Source organism: Macadamia integrifolia, chromosome 6, assembly GCF_013358625.1.
Source record: "Macadamia integrifolia cultivar HAES 741 chromosome 6, SCU_Mint_v3, whole genome shotgun sequence".
Classification (NCBI taxonomy): domain Eukaryota; kingdom Viridiplantae; phylum Streptophyta; class Magnoliopsida; order Proteales; family Proteaceae; genus Macadamia; species Macadamia integrifolia.
Window position 1 is genome coordinate 22,076,455 of NC_056562.1, and position 13,589 is coordinate 22,090,043.

Consider the following 13,589-nt stretch of genomic DNA (forward strand, 5'->3'; position numbering starts at 1 on the left):
CAGAGAAACATGTTACTACTAACTTCTAAAACTCCTTACTACCTCCAAAAAACAGTTTGTAACCACAAATAGTAAAGTTACAACAACAATGAACAAAATTCTTCCTTGTAATTGACTTTTTTATCTTTTCTCTTGGATCATTTAATATTTTCTGGTATTATGATGCAACATACATGTTAAAAAGAAATTCTAAAGCTCTTCCCTACCTCTAGAAACAGTAAACCAATACTATCTTAATTAAAAATAATTACTCCTTGGAATTTGTTTGGAACATTTTACTCTTTCTCTTTACATCTAAAATAAAATACTTGTCTTTTAATTGTAAGCCCTTCTAATATATGAGATGCAATCTGATGACCCATCCCATAAAAACACCTGTATTTTAATACTCGTCTCCAAAAGCATACTTCCAGTGAAGGTGTATTTATTTGGACTCCGTAACATGATGAAGTTGATAAATCTCTTCCTCATTCCGTGTTCATACTTCATAAGAAAAAAGTCAATCTCATTCCTAGTGCATCATGGTTATCCCAATGAACTTAAAGCACCTTCCTCAGCTTTATTCATTGGAAACAGATTACCATCAAGTGACTTTGAGTTTGGTACAAGGATTGTGGAAACCTAACTAAAATTTGTACTGTTAAATGTTAATAATATTTTTTTACTGATAATCAAAAGAATAGATATTTGACTATTCCCAAACTAGAAAAACAAGCAGCAACCAACTTGCACAAAAAAAATTGAATTAAACCATATCAAGGATTAAAGTATCGGTATCGGTCGCCGTATCGATCGGCCAAAATTAAGATACGTATCGAAGGGTATCGTATCGTATCGGAGATACACTAAGATACGCTAAAGATATATACCTAAATGGATAGGAAACATTTTTTTAAACACTTTTGCATAAAGAATTTCTTAAAAAAAACTATTGATAATATGTATTATGCATAAACACTAAATTGAAGGTATCGTACTAAGAATTCAAGGTTTGTAGTTGTCCCATAAATGTAAAATTCTTGTTCCCAACCTTGATTTCCACTTTAGTTAGAGAGAAATATGGCTGACAGCACTTTGGAACAAAAACCCTTCAAAAAATCCTGTTTTTTTCTGAAAAATTACCCATCTTGGCCATTATATGACCGTAGCGCACTGTATCGGTACATACCGATACTCATCGATACGTACCGATATATATCGATACTCACCGATACGTGTCGATATATACCGACACGTACCAATCGATACTCACCAATACGTACCAATACATACCGAAACGTATATTTTATCTCAATTTTATATTTTCCAGAGTCGTATCGATGTGTATTGGTGGTGTATTGATGCATATCGGTATGTATTGTAGGATATATATCGATACGAAAGGATTTTAAAAATTTCATGTATCGTATCGGTGTGTATCGTATCGGTCGACTAAATTTAAGATACGTATCGGAGGGTATCGTATCGATATCGAAAATACTTAAAACCATGATCCATATGCTATTTGATTGCTCTAAAAGTGAAACTATATGTTATTTTATTCCCTATGAAAGAGGAGAGGTACATGCTCTTGAAGTGCGGGCAAACATTGGGTAAAGAATTATTCATCATAAAACTACAAGACTCTGTTCCACGCTGTGGCTTTACAACTCGGTGGTTGCCAAAGGGAGGAAAGTGGATTATGAATGAAGAGACATTTAGGAATCAGCCTCACCGGTCCTTTTTCAAAGCCCACCCACTCTATGTGGTCCAATACAAAAATGCATACTTTAGTACCAAAGCCTGGAGAACTTAAGCACCACAAAATTTTGTATTTAAAAGTCACTAGTTTCGCAACTCAACTGCTTCCACTCAGTATAAATCATTTCTGCATCACCTTCATGCGCATGTGAATTATCGGTCTATCTGTCAGCTCACCTACAAAGAGATAGATATAGTCAAGTCTTAAATACAAATAAGTATGAAGCAGAGTCCACTGTAACGGGAGAAGTACAGTTCATTGAATTTTAAGATGCTCAGTATAATTAAAAAGCATAGAGGCAGAAGAGAGAAAATACCACTAGCAGCAGCGGAATTGTACTAATTACATGAGACGACCAACATATTGTGCTCGAGGGTATTTCTTTTGCAGTTGTGGCCACTGTACAAATAACTGGTCAGCCATGCGTAATTTGTAGAGAAGCAACCCACTCAGTGAGAGCCTCCTAACTCTTGCTATACTCTCGACATAAAAAATGGATGACCATCTAATCCCAACTACCTGCCAATTAATTCAGTGTCCCATAAATATACTGGTGAGCTCCAATCGCATGTTCTATTGCAATTTGACAATTAGAAATTAACAAAAATTGAGACAAATTAGAATCATTCTGACATCAGTCTTTACAAATTTGCAAGTATTACACTTAAAACTCCGGACCAGGCAAAGTACAGGTTTCTAACCTTAAAAATGAAAGCAACTACACAAAGAGGGATACAAGTCCCAGGGCCATTGCACAGTATCTGAAAAAAAAAATTGACAAAGAAGGCTCGTTGAATTCCTCAATCAGAAAATGCACACTAAATTTCAATTTTTTAAGATATTTTCAGATAAATAAGATTTAAATAAATGAAATAATACCACGTGGGGCCTGATTTTAGCCACTAGCCAGAAAGCATGAGCAGTAGCAATTATGGTTGTCCCAACAGATGTTAAATATGATTGACCAACTTCCCGGCTTCGATATATTTGCATGAATTGAGCAGCCTCTAGCACTTTCTGACCACCAGTCTACATTGCCAATCAATTCAAGGGAAAAATTATTCCAGATATACAAGACCATAAAATCTTGATAATTAGAAGAAGAAACATGTCCACCTGGATATTCATTGTGCCTAGCTCACTATTTCATGGGAGGATACTGAACTTTTTTATTTGAAAAATGTTTCAGTTTCAAAAGGGGCACTTCTTTTTACACTATTTCGGAAACCTAAGGACTGTCTGCAGAGATGATTTAGTTTTTATAATTTGTATGCTATTTCATTTCGATTAAAAAAAAAAAAACCTAATTTTGGGAGTTCTTGAACATTGGTTAGGGTTAACTAATTGAGTTGTTATCATGGGTAGACAGTTACCTGAACTGTTAGGGAGATCTTTTTCATTACAAACATAGCTTGTAAGGGCTGGCTTTGTGCCTATGCCATGATTTTATGTTGATGAGTGAATTCTGGCTTTGTGCCTATGTTGCTGAGAGAGTCTGTGTGCTATGAGATATAGTGAGAAACTCTACACGATTGGAGAGACTCAGATCCAGGCCACTGATGGGAAATTAAGGTCATATCCCCATCCATTGCTCTGTTTTTTCACACAAGTTTCTGTTTCTCCTTCCATCGATTGGCTTTGCTGTGATATGATTAAACTTGTAACCTGTGTAGGCTAATCTCTAAATAAACATCCATTTGCAGTCAGCTTAAAGCAGTTTGATCATATATCAGAATCCCTACAAGAGCAACCAGTGGCTGACAGCCTTGTTTTTTGGGTATTTTGGGACGATTCAAGATTACCCCATTAAAGGGAATCTAGCCATCAGATTGAAGAGAGAGGACTGCCTTAAAGTATCCTTCGACCAAAGATTTGAAGAGATCAGACTTCTGATCTGCAGTTACCAAAAACTCCCCAAACTTGTTCTTTCGTGACCAGATTCTGAAGATTTAATCACTGTTTTACATACAGCCAGTGGATCATCACCCTATTTTGGGGATTTGATATACTGTTGGTTTACTACACTCGACCAGATTTGGAAACCCTTCTGGAAGTTTGACTTTGACTTTTTTACATTTCTCTAATTCTGGTTTTGAGGTTATTTGTGATCTTGTTAAGGGATGATGATGGGGACATCAAGGTGTACAGCCGAAGGAAGAAGAAGACCCAACCACACGTTCCTTCTTTGTGGTTGGAGGATTAGATGAAACAAGAAGAAGAAAGAAGAAGAAGAAAAGGGAGGAAGAAAGGGAGGCTTGATCCAGCCTTTCCAGAGCTGGATCAAGTCCCTCTCTCTTTCCAGATTTCGTCCAGATCTTGTGGACCCCACTACTGATGTGTTAATTTAGTAGTTTTATTTCCTAATATCTTGTTTAGTTAGGCTTTTGAGTTACGTAGGAAACTACTTTATTTCTTATTGTGTTTTTTTTTTGAAACTTCTTTATTCTGAGATTATTTCCTAGGATTAACCTTTCTTTTTTTTAGTAACTAGTTCATTACTTATGTAAGGCTATTGGCCACGATGGGAGTTAGTTAATGAATATTTTGAATGCAAAAGACAGCCCCCAAACCCCCCATGATTTCTCTCTCGCTGCCCCCCTCCTTTCTCTCTATGGGTTCTCTCTTCTCTCGCCTCCCTCCCTCTCTCTCCATTCTTCTTTCACTGTACCTGTTCCTGGTTATTGTCATGAGTGCTGCAGCTGCTGATTACCACTGGTTGAAGATTGTCTCAGTTGCAAAGACTCCATCGGAATGCTGCTGAACACTTTTTTTTTTTTTGAAAATCTGGGTTGCTTTCTTTTATTCTCAAATCTGGGCAGCAGGTAAGTAGAGACTAACCTTCCCATTCCCCCACTGTTCCCTCATTATTTACTTTATCATCTTCCATTAAAATCCTCCCCTTTTTAGCACATTGTTTGACCTTTATTTACACCACTATTCTACCTTAGATATTGCTGATTTTCTTATTACAGGTATGACTGATTTTGGAACATATAACATGGTATATTTATCTATCTTTGGTGCTTAATAGGCTAGTGTCATAACCTAATTTTTCTTGCTGCTATGTTCCCTACCCCATGTTCCCCCTTGACGCTTGAGTGAGTTTGTGTTTTTTCTTCTTAGACCATTATTGTTCATTATTACATTGCTCATTAATCCTACTATATTTTGCATGTCAATCTTGTTTGCTGAATTTCCCTTATCCTGTCCAACCCAAGTCCCTTGAATTTACCCTACCTAGTTAGTTAATCCTGTAGGAAACCTAGTCACCTAGGAACCCCCTACATCATCTTGGTATTAGAGCATAGTTTTGTCTAGGTTTAGGATGATTAGGTACTGCTGTCCATTGTTTACATGTCTTACCTTTTGAGGTCTAATCTCCATCACAATCCGTCAGTATTCAAGTCTGAGTTAAGAGAGTGTTACCATAGATTAGATGACACCCTTTTCTTCCTTAAATTGGTGGGACCAAATAGCATTATTTCCTCCAAAAGCACATACTTGAGAGGGAGATTTCTGACTTCAAGATTGAAAGGGCTAATTACCTATCTCAATTGGAGATTCTGAGTAGACCTTGAGTCTTTGGTGGCAACCGTACCTTGGCTGCTCATCTCATGTCCACTTGTAGTGGTAGAGCATACCAGAATATGTCTGACCTTTCTGACACCCCCACCCAACCTGAGCAATTGGCTGAATTCATGAAAGCCATCCAAACTACCCTCTAGGCTAGCCAAACTATACAGGAGACAAAGGCTGCCCATCTCCAAACCCTTACCGATAAGTTGGCTGCCCTCGAGACTAGGGACCAAAACCCTGATGGACGGGAAGGCCATAACACAACTGGCACTGAACCTAGGGACCAAGGCCTTAACCCTGAGGAAGTAAAAGAAAATAACCACACTGATGGTTATGACCAGATAGGGGATAACTTTTAGGGCCTAGGGCATGGTAGGGGTCGGGGTAACCGTCGAGGCCAACACCAAACCCAGTATGGAGATAATGAGGGTTATGAACATCATGATAGGGGCTTTGATGTCAGACGGATGATTAAGGTATATGCCCCTACCTATGATGGTCAGATTGATGCTAGGATCCTTCTGGATTGGATCAAGCAGATAGATAGGTACTTCGATTTCTACGATATGCCAAAGGAAGTTCGCTATCAGTTTGCCAAGTTCAAGCTTATTGGAGCTGCCCAGGACTTCTGGACAGACCTAGAGTACCAGGAGGACCACCTAGGACTTAAGCCAATCACCACTTGGGTAGAAATGCAAGAGAGGCTCAAGAGGGAATTTTTTCCTATCACTTATAGGCTCCAATTGTTGAATGAAATGAATCCCTGAAGCAAGGAAAATTGATTGTGACCGAATACATGAGCAAGTTCAATAAATTGAAAATTAGAAGCTGTATTCGAGAGGATGTTGAGCAGACACTATCTAGATTCCTTACCGGGCTCAACTCCGAAATTCAGTATCGCATGGCACCCGACTTAGTGCGAGACGTTCCATAGGCCTTCAGGATAGCCCTTGAAGTGGAATCCTCCATGAGAACTTATTCTCAGAGGAAGAGCTTCCAAGCTGGGGAGTCCCAATTTAGAAAACCACCCCAAGGCTCAACTGGATTCCCAAAACCCCTTGCTGCACCACGGCGTCAATTTGAAAACAGGGGTAAAGGAATTTTAGGAGAAGCACCCAAGAGTAGTGGGCAACAACAATGCTTCAAGTGTCGCGGGTTTGGTCACTTCTCCAGAGAGTGTCCCAATAAGAATCTTTATATGGGAGAGCAAACTCTTGAAGAAGGTGACCAAGAGGGTTTTCAGGACCATGAGTATGAGGACCATAGATCACATGAGACCATATCTGATGAGGACGCCGAGGAGGCCGGTGACCTCAAGCTCGGTATTGTGTGATGCCTGGTCTCACAACTTAGGGGTAGCGATGATTGGCGGTGAACTAATATTTTCATCACTTACACATGTCATCAGGGCAGGAACTGCCCCATCGCCATAGACAGCAGGAGTTGCATTAATGTGGTCGCCAAAAGCGTTGTTGCTCGAATGGGCCTCAAACCCGAACCCCACCCCAAGCCTTATAAGGTTTCCTGGGTAGATCAGTCCACCATTCCCATTAATCTGATGTATCTAGTTCCCCTACACTTTGCAGGATATGAGGACTGTGTGGTGTGATGTCCTAGAGATGGATGTTGCCCACATCATCATAGGTAGACCCTGGTTGTATGACCGGGATGTCACCAATTATGGGAAGTCTAACACATATGTCTTTGAATTCAAAGGGAAGAAAATCATGCTGACCCCCAATGCCCCTAGGGAAGTTAGGGTTCCAGAACACAAGGGAAGTACCCCCCAAACAAAACCCCACCAAGACACTCAACATTTTAAATCAACAATTTGAAGGAGAGTGTCAAGAGTCAGGTGATTTATGTTCTAGTTACCATACAGAGTAATACCGATAGGTCACGCTTATTTATTGAGGCTCCTAGAGAAGCACAACCCTTGTTGAAGAAATTTGAGAGGTTATTCCCTGAGGAGCTACCTGATGAGTTACCACCTATACGTGACATTCAGCACGCTATTGACTTAGTTCCAGGGTTCTCTCTCCAGAATTTACCCCATTACCGAATGAATCCCAAAGAACATGCTGAACTCAAGCGGAAAGTGGATGAATTGTTACAAAAGAGATTCAATGGGGAGAGCCTTAGCCCATGTGCAATACCTGCCTTGCTCACACCAAAGAAAAATGGCACCTGACGTATGTGTGTTAATAGTAGAGCCATCAATAAGATCACTATCAAGTATAGGTTCTCTATCCCTAAGCTTGATGACATGTTGGATATGATGGCCAACTCTTCGATCTTTTCGAAGATTGATCTCAAGAGCGAGTACCACCAAATTAGGATTAGGCCTGGAGATGAGTGGAAGACAGCCTTCAAGACGAAGGATGGCCTCTTTGAGTGGTTAGTCATGCCTTTTGGCTTGTCAAATGCATCTAGCACCTTCATGAGGATAATGAATCAAGTGCTTCAACCATTCATTGGCAAGTTCCTAGTGGTTTACTTTGATGACATCCTCATCTATAGTAAGACCCCGTCTTCCCACTTGGATCACTTACGGAAGGTTTTTCATGTGCTCTTACAAGAGAAACTCTATGTCAACCTCAAGAAGTGCACCTTCATGAGTGATCAAGTCATCTTCCTATGATTTGTTGTGTCAACTCAAGGAGTATCTGCTGATCCTGAGAAAGTGAGAGCGATTGCAGAGCGGTGTGAGTCAACTAATGTCCATGAGGTATAAAGCTTTCATGGCTTAGTCACTTTCTACAGGAGGTTCATTTACCGGTTTAGTTCCATTATGTCTCCTATCACCGATTGCATGAAAAAGGAGTTTCAATGGACTAAGAGTGCTACAAAGGCCTTTAATGAGATTAAAAAGCTTATGATTGAAGGTCCAGTCCTACGCCTCCCGGATTTCTCTAAGGTCTTCGAAGTGAATTGCGATGTATCTGGTATTGGAATAGGTGGTGTCCTAGGACAAGAAGGCCACCCTGTTATCTATTTTAGTGAGAAACTTAATGAAGTTAAACAACGATATTGCACATACGACAAGGAATTCTATGCGGTTGTCCAATCATTGCGCTATTGGCGACATTACCTTTTACCGCAAGAATTCGTGCTTCTCTGACCACCAGGCTTTGAGATACTTGAGTGCCCAAAAGAAACTTAACTAGAGACATGCCAAGTGAATTGAGTTTCTCCAAGAGTACACTTTTGTACTCAAGCACAGACCTGGTGTCGAAAATACTACTGCAGATGCACCAAGCCAGGTGAACATGTTCCTTAATTACACCAATGCTAGGAGTCGAGCTAGTGTGTTACTCCAGGCAATGAGTGTAGAGGTTGTAGGATTCGAGCGAGTCAAGGACTAATACCCCACCTGTCCTGATTTTAGAGAACCTTTCACTTCCTTGAGTGACGGCAACACGGTCAACCGCTCGAACTACGTATGTAAGGAGGGTTTCCTTTTTAAAGGAAGCAAGTTGTGCATTCCCAAGACTTCACTCCGAGATTTCCTGATCTGGGAATTGCAAGCTAGGGGGAGTCACTGGCCATTTCGGTCAAGATAAGACCATCACCCTCGTTGAGGAACGATTCTTTTGTCCAGGACTAAAGAGGGATGTTGTTAGAGTTGTGAGTCAGTGTAGGACATGCCAGACTGCAAACAAAAAAAGCAGAACACGGGTTTGTACACTCCCCTATCCGTTCCCCATTCCCCATTCCCCTTAGCAGGACTTTAGCATGGATTTCGTGCTTGGTCTACCAAAAACTTCGAGAAGCCATGATTCTGTTTATGTGGTTGTAGATAGCTTCTCAAAGATGGCCCATTTCATCCCATGCTCTAAAACCTCAGATGCGTCCATAGTAGCCAAACTTTTCTTTAACGAGGTTGTCAAGTACCATGGGTTACCCCTCACCATAGTGTCCAATAGGGATGTTAAGTTCACAATCATTTTTAGAGGACCCTATGGCGGATAATGGGCACTAAGCTCCACTTCTCTTCAGCTTTCCACCCTCAAACTGATGGCCAGACTGAGGTTGTCAATAGGAATTTAGGAAACTTGTTGCGTTGCCTCATAGGAGAACACCTTACCAGTTGGGATCGAGTCCTTAGCCAGGCCTAGTTTGCTTATAATAGTTCTAAGAACCGCACCACTGGTTTGTCCCCCTTTGAGATTTGTTCAGGATACCAATCCCGGGCCCCCATAAACCTTGTCCCAGTTGTGTCCAATTCTAGGACATCCCCGTCAGCCGAGTCTTTTGCTCAGCATATACATGATTTGCATGCACCATAAGAAGATAGATAGCACTGAACGAGCAATATAAGTCGAAAGCAGATGTGCACAGAATGTTACAAGAGTTTCAAGAGGGTGATATGGTGATGGTTAGAATCAAGTCGTAAAGCTTTATTAGGGGAAAAAAGAGAAAATTGCATGCTCATAGCACAGGTCAGTTTAAAGTACTCAAGAGGATAGGTGCCAATGTGTATGTTCTTGATCTGCCAGCTAGTATGGAGATCAGTAATATTTTCAATGTTGAAGACCTTGTCCCATACCATGGTACCTCCACCATTACCCATTTCTATCATGATGACTTTGAGGACTTCCGCTTCACCATTGATGAGACTACTGAACCAAACCAACCACTTCCTGTAGAAAAGCAACCCTAAAACGATGCAAAAGAAAATGAAAAAACAAAACAATCAATGCACACGGATTTTACGAGGTTCGGCAAGGTTGCCTACGTCCCCGATGAGATGAGATCCTGCTTCACTATCAATGGAGAATAGGGTTACAGCGCTCGTCCTCACACCTCTCAGTATTGCTTGCATTACAGAGAAAGAAACCCTCGCTACAAATATATAGCGAAAAAACCCTAATCCGGAAAGTACACAATTGCCCTCAAATAAAAAATTCGAGCGGGGGCTACACCCCCTGCTATGCAGGGGGGCCACCTGCCCCCCTTGCAACCCCCACAGCCCGCTAACCGGCTAGCGGAACCACCGTCCTGCCTGTCTAGGTGCTGCACCAGTACTCCTTGGATTAAACTGCGACGGAATACAAGACATCATACACCAACACTTCCCCCCCCCTCATTACCACCTGTGCCTAAGGTCACGAGAAGGACTGAAGAAGTTGAGGAAATCCTTGATGAGAAGATTGTGTCCACACACACATGAGGTTCTAGAGATTTTTTCTGGAAACTTCTTTATTCTGAGATTATTTCCTAGGATCAACCTTTTTTTTTTTTTAGTAACTAATTCATTACTTATGTAAGGCCATTGGCCATGATGGGAGTTAGTTAATGAATATTTTGAATGCAAAAGACAGCCCCCAAACCCCCACGATTTCTCTCTCTCTCTCTCTCTCTCTCTCTCTCTCTCTCTCTCTCTCTCTCTCTCTCTCTCTCTCTCTCTCTCGGTTCGCTCTTCTCTCGCCCCCCTCCCTCTCCATTCTTCTATCTTTCACTGTATTTGTTCCTGGTTATTGTCATGACTACTGCAGCTGCTGATTACCACAGGTTGAAGATCGTCTTAGTTGCAAAGGCTCCATCGGAATGCTGCTAAACACTTCTTTTTTTTTAAATCTGGGATGCTTTCTTTTATTCTCAAATCTGGGCAGCAGGTAAGTAAAGACTGAACCTTCCCATCCCCCATTGTTCCCTCATTATTTACTCTATCATCTTCCATTAAAATCCTCCCCTTTTTAGCCCATTGTTTGACCTTTATTTGCACCACTGTTTTACCTTAGATATTGCTGATTTTCTTATTACAAGTATAACTGATTTTGGAACATATAACATGGTATTTTTATCTATCTTTGATGCTTAATAGGCTAGTGTCATAACCTAATTTTGCTTGCTGCTATGTTCCCTACCCCATGTTCCCCCTTGATACTTAAGTGAGTTTATGTGTTTTTCTTCTTAGACCATTATTGCTCATTGTTACATTGCTCAGTAATCCCGCTATATTTTGCATGTCAATCTCGTTTGTTGAGTTTTTCTTATCCTGTCCAACCCAAGTCCCTTGAATTTACCCTACCTAGTTAGTTAATCCTATAGGAAACCTAGTCACCTAGGAACCCCCTACATCAAGTAAGTTTTCCGAACCCTTGTGTTTAGTATACTTATCCCCATCATATATGCTAGCATGTATTTATTCATAAGGTAATAATATTTCAGCACATAAAGACACTTCCTTCTGCAAAGATAATGCTTTACACAGAAAAACTTTGGCATGACCAAGAGTGATGGAATCATTAAAAAAAAAAAGGTCTCCCATAAGAATTAAGAATCAAGAAACACTCATAAGGACCGAAAATTCTCAAGTCATAAACAAGGTACCTGATTAATCAGGGAGTCCTCCAATACACGAGCTTTTTGAAGACTCATGTTATCAGTCTGAGCTTCAATATAGAACCTTGGTGTAAACCTGTCCTTCCGAATAAGAGAGACAAGATTAAGCATCTCAGCAGTGTGACCCCCTACATAATCACCATAGCATTTAATGTGATGATGATGATGACGACGACGATGATGATGACAACGGTAAAAGAACCTTAAGCTCACCTGAACCCAGGATAATTAGGGTGCTCTTACGCTTATAAGATGAGGTGGGAAGGGGTTTGCCACTCCAATACATTACATAAATTATACGAATTGCAATGGTAGTGAGGGCGATAATTATAAGAGCAATTATGGACTTAGAACACATTGTAGGGAAGCACCATCCACTGTCGTTCTCCATGGAGATAAGCTGGAGGCTATTGATCCAAAGTAAGATTCCTTGTATCATCTAAAGAAAAAAAAAAATTACAAATAAAAACCAGTTAGCTGATTAGAAGATTAGAACTTCAATAGAGACTAAGTTTTTTTAATTTAAAAAAATAAGAAGAAACCTTGAGTGAACTCAGACTGGATGCATTCAACTCAAAGGTTTTGATTCTAATTTACGAGCGAGAGAAAATGAGAACCACCCCCCCCCCCAAAAAAAAAAAAAAATTACATACCTATGTTCACAGGTAGGAACATTCATCTCCCAGTCCCCATCCTATTTCATCCTCTTCCTTTCTCTCACTCACACACTGAAACATAGTTTTATAAGTTTTGGGACAAAAATATTAAAAGAACATTGGTATATGATGTAATCCTACAGTCCAACCACCTCATTCCTTTTCTTTCTGAAGCATTCAAGTGGAAAGAAAAAGGGAACTGATATAAACTCATTCTTTCAAGGGAAATTACTTACCACTTGATATTGAAAGGGAGGTTCCCAAAGGTTTACAAACTCAATTTGCTATGAAGACAAGTCACAGACAAGCTTAACGCTTTCGGCCCTCTGTCACCCGCAGCATCCTATCTGTTTAGAATGAGCTTAGAAATGTTAGTAACAGGTGGTAACAACAACCCTTTGGTGCAACAGAACAGAACATTCACAAAATAAGCAATTCAACATTGGATAAAACTCGGGCTGAGTATCATCTAACCTAAAACCATTCTTCAGTCCCTAATCAACAACAATCCACCCACGGGTGGCAAGGTTAACCACCAACCCAAAGACAATGGTAGGTCAAAGTTGATGATACTACTTAAATAAACAGGATACAATCATTCAACTTACACAGGATCTTGAATCTCAACACACTATCAAACAACCTAAAACAGCATAAAAATAGCAGAGAAAAGCTTCATTTATTTATTTATTTTTGGATGCGGATTGCTTATGTTTGTCTACTTCATTTCCTAATTCTATACAACGTTTCTCAATTTTTCGAAACTCATACCACTACTGCTGTGAACTTGCAAGGATTAGATCAATTTGAAAAAAATTCAAAGGAGAGACAGTGAACCCTAATCATTCAATTTGGAGAGAGAGAGAGTTGCCTGTATGACAGATTCTCCAGAAAGAGATTCTTGAATTTCTCCGTTGGAGATCTTCTACGCTGGTCCGTTGCCGGCGAGATCTAGGATCACGGTTGCAGAGTGGAGAGAGGTCTCATGTTTTGGAGAGACGGCTGGGGGATTTGTTGGAGGGCATTTTGGGAATTAGAGAATCGTATATGAACTTCTGGGACGGGGTACCAATTGGGTATTTCCATAACATACACTCCCAGGATTTTCCTTCACATATGTGCAAGCCTCTTTTTTTTTTTTTTTTTTTTTTTTTTTTTTTTTTTTTTTTTAAAGCCTAATAATTGTAAAATTTGTACACCCGTCATTAATTATTCAAATATATATAGTTTATACCGCATATTGAAAAAAAAAAAAGAGTCATATATTT

At 40.1% G+C, this 13,589-nt stretch overlaps 1 protein-coding gene across 4 annotated transcripts in view; it reads right to left on the minus strand.

The window, feature by feature from the left end:
- Window positions 1-1,508: 1,508 nt before the first annotated feature.
- LOC122082708 (UDP-N-acetylglucosamine transferase subunit ALG14-like) overlaps window positions 1,509-13,589 on the minus strand; it is a 13,310-nt gene continuing 1,229 nt past the window's right edge. The window contains exons 2-9 of one of the 4 annotated variants that reach the window (XM_042650435.1): window positions 12,558-12,668; window positions 12,319-12,393; window positions 11,879-12,104; window positions 11,654-11,793; window positions 2,621-2,770; window positions 2,443-2,502; window positions 2,058-2,260; window positions 1,509-1,917 (exon numbers count right to left, since the gene is read on the minus strand). In XM_042650435.1, coding sequence (XP_042506369.1) covers window positions 2,084-2,260; window positions 2,443-2,502; window positions 2,621-2,770; window positions 11,654-11,793; window positions 11,879-12,104 — 753 coding nt within the window. In that variant the 5' untranslated portion in view covers window positions 12,319-12,393; window positions 12,558-12,668 and the 3' untranslated portion in view covers window positions 1,509-1,917; window positions 2,058-2,083. Of the gene's footprint in view, window positions 1,918-2,057; window positions 2,261-2,442; window positions 2,503-2,620; window positions 2,771-11,653; window positions 11,794-11,878; window positions 12,105-12,318; window positions 12,394-12,557; window positions 12,674-13,589 lie in introns of those variants that run through there. The other 3 variants (XM_042650436.1, XM_042650437.1, XM_042650438.1) reach the window with 3 other exon arrangements.